This window comes from Meleagris gallopavo, chromosome 16, assembly GCF_000146605.3.
Source record: "Meleagris gallopavo isolate NT-WF06-2002-E0010 breed Aviagen turkey brand Nicholas breeding stock chromosome 16, Turkey_5.1, whole genome shotgun sequence".
Taxonomy (NCBI): domain Eukaryota; kingdom Metazoa; phylum Chordata; class Aves; order Galliformes; family Phasianidae; genus Meleagris; species Meleagris gallopavo.
This window is the reverse complement of record NC_015026.2, coordinates 540,273-546,272: the sequence shown is the minus strand read 5'-3', so window position 1 is coordinate 546,272 and position 6,000 is coordinate 540,273. Positions and strand designations below refer to the sequence as shown.

The 6,000-nt window shown below is 51.4% G+C and overlaps 1 protein-coding gene across 1 annotated transcript in view; it reads right to left on the bottom strand.

The window, feature by feature from the left end:
* Window positions 1–6,000, bottom strand: part of WDR90 (WD repeat domain 90) — a 30,686-nt gene that overhangs the window by 2,245 nt on the left and 22,441 nt on the right. The window contains exons 35-42 of the mRNA XM_031555771.1: window positions 5,811–5,922; window positions 5,126–5,297; window positions 4,447–4,569; window positions 4,068–4,248; window positions 3,508–3,638; window positions 2,429–2,572; window positions 1,113–1,232; window positions 181–521 (exon numbers count right to left, since the gene is read on the bottom strand). Of these exons, the coding sequence (XP_031411631.1) occupies window positions 181–521; window positions 1,113–1,232; window positions 2,429–2,572; window positions 3,508–3,638; window positions 4,068–4,248; window positions 4,447–4,569; window positions 5,126–5,297; window positions 5,811–5,922 (1,324 nt within the window). The remainder of the gene's footprint in view (window positions 1–180; window positions 522–1,112; window positions 1,233–2,428; window positions 2,573–3,507; window positions 3,639–4,067; window positions 4,249–4,446; window positions 4,570–5,125; window positions 5,298–5,810; window positions 5,923–6,000) is intronic.

Sequence of the window (6,000 nt, the reverse complement as noted above, 5' to 3'; positions counted from 1 at the left end):
GGAGGTGCTCAAGGCCAGGTTGGATGGGGCCCTGGGCAGCCTGGGCTGGTATTAAATGTGGAGGTTGGTGGTCCTGCCTGTGGCAGGGAGGCTTGGAGATTCGTCATACCTGAGGTCCCTTCCAACCCAGGCCATTCTGAATGTTAGGAAACATTTCTGCTCAGAAAGAGCAATGCTGCAGTGGCACTGCTGCTCAGTGATGGAGGTGTTCCAGAACCCTGTGGATGTGGCACTGAGGGATGGGGGCAGTGGGATGTCAGCAGTTGGAGTAGATGATCTGAGTGTTCTTTTCCAACCTTACTGCTTCTATGATTTTTCCCTGCCTGACAAACTACCCTGCCCTGGAGCAGGGCAGGGACTTCACTCCCAGGGCTTTTGTTCCTGGGACGACACACCTGGGGGACAAGCAGAGCCCACAGCACTGGCTGGTACTCACCGCTGAAGCCGACAGCCATGAAGCGTGCTGCAGGAGACAGGCTCAGGGACGTGGCAAAGTATGGCAAGGAGATCTTCTCAACGACCTGTGCTCCAGCAAGAGAAGCACAGCAACATCTCAGAACTGAGCAGGCAGCAAAACAGCTGCCTAAGTGACACCTTCAGGAGCGTAAAGGGCTCCTCCTCCATGGGGAGGCTGACAGATGCACCACCTCTCTCCAGGCTCAAAAACCTGCTAAAGGCACCCCCCTTCAAGAGGTGATATGACAATTTAGAGACTGTTAGCGCTCCCAAAAGCAAACACCTTCCCCTCCAGAAGCAGCATCAGTGACTGGCAGCCTGCCCAGGGGCCTGGGGCCAGAGCTGGAGTTTCTGAGTGAAAAGCTGCCACACAGCCCAGCTGCTTGCTGAACCCATTTCAAAACCTAAAGCTTGTACTACTTGCAGCCCCTGTTAGCAGGAGAGGATACTGCAGTGGGAGCTGTCATTTGGGTCAAGAGGGGGTCTAGCTCTCCCCCTGCAGAAAGAGGGGCTCATATGCAAGCCCTTGCTTTTTGTTGCAGGCCCTTCAAGGGAGATGGGGAGCACTGCTTCCCCACCATCTTGTTCAACAAAGCCATGCAACAGCAGAGGAGCACACACTGCCTGGGCATGGTGCACAGGGAGGGTACAAGTACCTGTTTCTTGCGCAGGCTGTAAAACAGGGCTTCCTTCTGCATCCCAAAGCCAACATAGACCAAGGTACCATGCTCCCAAGGGCAGAATGCAGCCAGGCTGGGTGGCAGGCTGCCATGACCCTGGCAGGGGAAACCAAAAGGAACCAAACTGAGGCTAGCTTTTCCAGCCCAACACAACACGGTAGGGAGCAAAAGAGAGCACAGAGCAGTACCAGCCATTGGGCTGTAGGTGTACAAGCACCAGAAAATTCATATGATAGAGGCTGTTTTCTCCCTCTTGCATTGCCATCTCAGCCGTGCTCACTGCAAAGAAACAAGGAGCAAACACACACTGCCATGGAAACCTGAAGCTCGTTGTTTACTGTCGTGGAAGCAGGACACACAAGAGTCCAACAAGCAGAATTTCCACCATGGCATTATTCCTACATGGGCTTGAAGGTTGGGCTGGATTAATGGATTAGTTTCAACACAAGCAAATAGAGCCCAAAAGATACATCATTCGTATGGGATGCAAGATCAGTCCTTCCCAAATTCACCATGGGGAGACCTGTAACAGCCTGCATGGTGCCTGGGGGCAGCAGGTGAGGGTCAGAAAAGCCTGCCTTCCTCTTGCATGCCATTGTCAGGTACACAAGGGGCCAACTCCACATCCTGTCCCATACAGAACCTCTCCCTTTTCTAGCAACATCATTCTGCTCAAATCCCTGACTTTGGTCTGCAGCCAAAGCGTTCTGCAAAGTAGCACAGACTCAGGGCTGGAGCAGGAGTATTTGGCTCTATTAACAGTCACTGGGCTCCTGGTTCAGGATATTCATGCTCGTTGGGAGTGTCAATCAGCAGGATGCTCATCATTAGGTCTCTCATCTGCACACTGCCTGTGCTGGCTCCTGGCTGTGCTCAGTTTCACACAGCACAGGAGTATCAGCTCTGTGAATGCAGTTTTTTCTCTTCATGCTCACAAAGTCAGTGCTTCCCAGTGGTTAAGCAGCGCCATGCACAACTCACACTGCCTGTCAACACCTCGAAGGTGCATGAGTAAGATATCCCACGAGCAGCAGAACCCATGAAAATCACTTTCCTAAGCAGACTCACTGTTTGTACCCATCCTTCTCAAAGCCTCGAGGCATCCCTCCCCTCCTGGGTGACTGAAACAACACATGTAAACACATTGGACTGAGCTGACGAGATACTTTCACGTGAGTTTGGATGGGGTTAGGATGCTTCAGCATCCCATTTACAGACAGGGAGAGCGTGCTGAAGGGACTGGGGCTGCACGGTGCCAAGACAGGACATGAGTGGGGGAGCAGAACACTCACCTCGGGGCCGGCAGGAGCAGGGAAGCTAAGCCAGTCGAGGAGCTCACACTTATCCTTCAGCCAGTCGGAGGCCCAAACACTGACCCGCCGGTCTGAGCTGGCAGCCAGCCACAGCTCACCTCCTTCCACCCCAAAGTCATGGTACTACAGAAGACAAAAGCAACGTTATGGCTCTTGCAGTGCAGAAGCTTTAAAGAAAGCTGTTAGCAAGAACTAGCAGAGGGCACGACTTCATGGGAATACAAGGGATTAATGCCAGGATTAATCTCCTGGATTCTCTCATCTGAGCAGTGCTTAAAGTCATTTATCACAATAAAATAGGACAAGGAAGCAGTGATTGCAGAGCCAGCACAAGCTCTGGGCTGAAAGCCCCGGCAGAAGAGGAGTGAGTGCCTGGCCAGAACAATACAGATCTCTTCCCTCGGACACCTCATCTGAGCATCTCCTAGGAGACTGCAGATGCAGTACGTGTTCTTCACCTAAAGCAGGGGAAGTCCTCCTAACTCTACATTCACCAGGAAAAACAGCTTTGCAGCCTTCTGCAGATTTTAAAGTCAGAGAGCTTAGGCAAAGTTATTGTCATCTCAGGAAGTCACAAAGAGGACAAAGAGACCCTCCATGAAGAGAAGTAGAAAAGATGTTAAAAACACCCCACTGTTGGACTAACAAGCCTTCTGGCTTCACAGAGAAACCCTGCAAAGAGCCAGATACACACACAAAGCCAGGCTGCTAAGGAGTAAAGTGGGGAAATCACATCAAGGCTGTTACTGGGGGCATGGGCCAACCCAGGCTGCCTTGAAGGGATGCTGCTCTTGGAAGGCCATAGTGCAGGCCATCCATGCACAGAGTGTCTGCAACAACTACCAAAGGTTGCCCACCCTCTCAGGCAACCTGCAATGCATGTGGCTTTCCTCCACTGAAGCTATCCCTAAAAAAAAGAAAAAAAGCCAACGGAAGTTACTGGAGGTGCTGGGCCTAAAAAGCAGAGTGGGACAACTGACCCAGCCAGGCTCCTGCTCCCTCCCACAGCACAGGGACCTCACTCCCACACAGTGCTGGGACACAGAGGCAGGTCTTACCTGCTTCCTGATGCACTGGAGGACAGTGATAGCAGAGCCTTTGTGGTCAGCAAGGATGCGGATGGTCATTCCGGTGCGAGGGCTGCTGACAGCCACGATTCCATCCTTGCCCCCCGATAAGATCATTTCTCCTGTGGTCAAAGGAGAGAAGAGAATGGGATGGTTCTTATAGAAGAGACTGATATCATGAGACAGCAGCGTCCCACAACACCTGAAAGGTTGGGAACATCTGAATTAAGAGCTGGGTAAGATAAGATGTTTCAGGGACGCACGCTAAATCACATCCAAACAAGAGCCAATGCAGCTTGTAAACAGGAATACAAAAAGGAATATTTGCTGCATCCAAACTACTTGCTTATATCACTGCCAATATATCTGCCAAAACTCATTTACCACGTGCTCTACTGACAGGTCTGCCAAAGTCCATTGGTATGAGCTCTCTCCCTGGGCCCAGCTTTTTGTGCAAGTTTTTGGAGGCAAGACCCGTGCTTAGATAACCCTGATAAAACCGAGCTGTGCTCCCCAGGCAACACCCCCACTGTTACAACAAGCAATCTCACCATCTGTGGAGTAGGCAATTGCTGTCAGTGCAGTGGCATGGGGGTGCATTTTCAGCTCCATCTCTGTCCTGGAAATACTGAAGACACGGATGGTGCCATCACTGTATCCTGCCACCACATGCTGACTCTCAGCTTCCCATGCAACGTTGGGGTGAGGCTTCCAGGCCAGGCACTGGCAACTCTGCGAAGGAATCAGGGAAGAGAGATGATGACAGTGCAGACAGCAGGACTGTGCACAGCAAATGCACTAAAGGCTCCACCTGCAAGTATTTCCTCAGCTTCAGCTTGGTCTGGGGGGACACAGCAGTCCTTGCAGTCCAAAGCAGTTAGATTGCACCCTCTACCCAGACAAAAAGACTCAAGTGCCACAAAGGATTACCTGGTTCAGCACTTGAAACTGTACCACCAGCTCCATTCTGCCTAGGGACCAAACCCTCACGCTGCCATCTTCCCCACAAGTAGCACAGAGAGTCTCATCAGGACTGAAGGACGCCTCGGTCACCTGCAGCAAGGAGGGAGAAGGGGAACAGGAGCCCTACCAATAACACAGCCTGCAGCACATCAGCCCCTCTGCCCCTCCCATTCCCCAGGACTCCTCCAAACATGAAGCCCCATATGTAAAGGAAAGAGAGTTGCTTAATTTTTGTGCTTAGAAGAAATTTGGGACTGACAGCTAGGCTTGCAATGGAAATCATTAAACCTAACCACAAAGCTAAACCAGACACACAACATAAATCTAAGTAAAAGATCTGCCACCACTTGAAATCTAGTTTAGATCTTCATGTTTTAGGCAAAGAAAATTCTCCATTACGGATATTCAGCTAACAGACTGCTTCCACACATTGCAGCACTCCACAATTAAACCTCAGTGACTCAACCAGCTGCATTTTCCACTCCAGCAGAAAGAACCACAGCTACTCACAGGCTGAGGCTGATAAACACCTAAGGCTGAAGCAGCTGAGCATGCGAATGCCTGGAGCACAACCCCTTGGGCACAAGCATCATGCAGAACATCCGCTGTTCCACGTAGCAAAGTACACCATCCCTGTCCCTCAAACCTTGCTTTTGTGGCCGCTGATGAGCCGGATGCTCGTGCTCTCCTTCCAGTTGATGTACCACAGTGTTCCTGCTGTGGTGCCCACAATTCCCATTTCTAAAGAGTCATCGAAGGCCATGCTGACTATCGTCCCATCCAGGGTGATCTCATGTTCTAGCAGGACTGAGCTAGGTCTGGAGGAAGGGAAGATCCAAGAGGGAACACTCAGCTATTGGAAGACACCGCCTCCTTTAGATGCAATTTTCTAGTATGCACAGTATTTAGAAAGCAGTTGTTCACTGTGGAGCACCTGAATGCTGAACAGTGACTGGTGTTGCAGAGAGACCATCGCTGATAGGAGAGAAGCAAAACAGGGGATGCAATACCATACAGAAGAAACAAAGGTAGCATTTTCATTAATTCTTTTAAAGGAGTTTCTACAAGCCACTGACTTAAACTCCACCCATTTCCAATACCAAGAAGATTGAGCTGTTAGCAGAAATCCAATAAAAAGCTCCATGCAGGAAGAGTCAGCAGTGAAGGGATGGAAAGAAGGTAAGGATGAAGAGCAGCAGCATGGCAGAGCTCACACACCTTTGAGAAGCGACCTTTCAGACAGCCCCTGGAGCTGCCAGGTGAGAGGAAGAGCACCTCAGGAGCACAGCACGAGGTGGATGCAAGCAGAGCAGATGCTGGAGCTGACCTACCTGGCCTTGGGCCCCTTCAGCCTCAGCTCCTGCATGGCCCCCACTGCCCACAGGCGGATGCGCTTCGTGTTGCTGCCGCTCACCAGCCTGTTGCACCAGCACACCAGCACACCTGGGAGGCAAATGGAGGCACCTGTGGACACCCACCCATGGATAAACCCCACTGCTCTCAGCCACCGACTCACTGGGC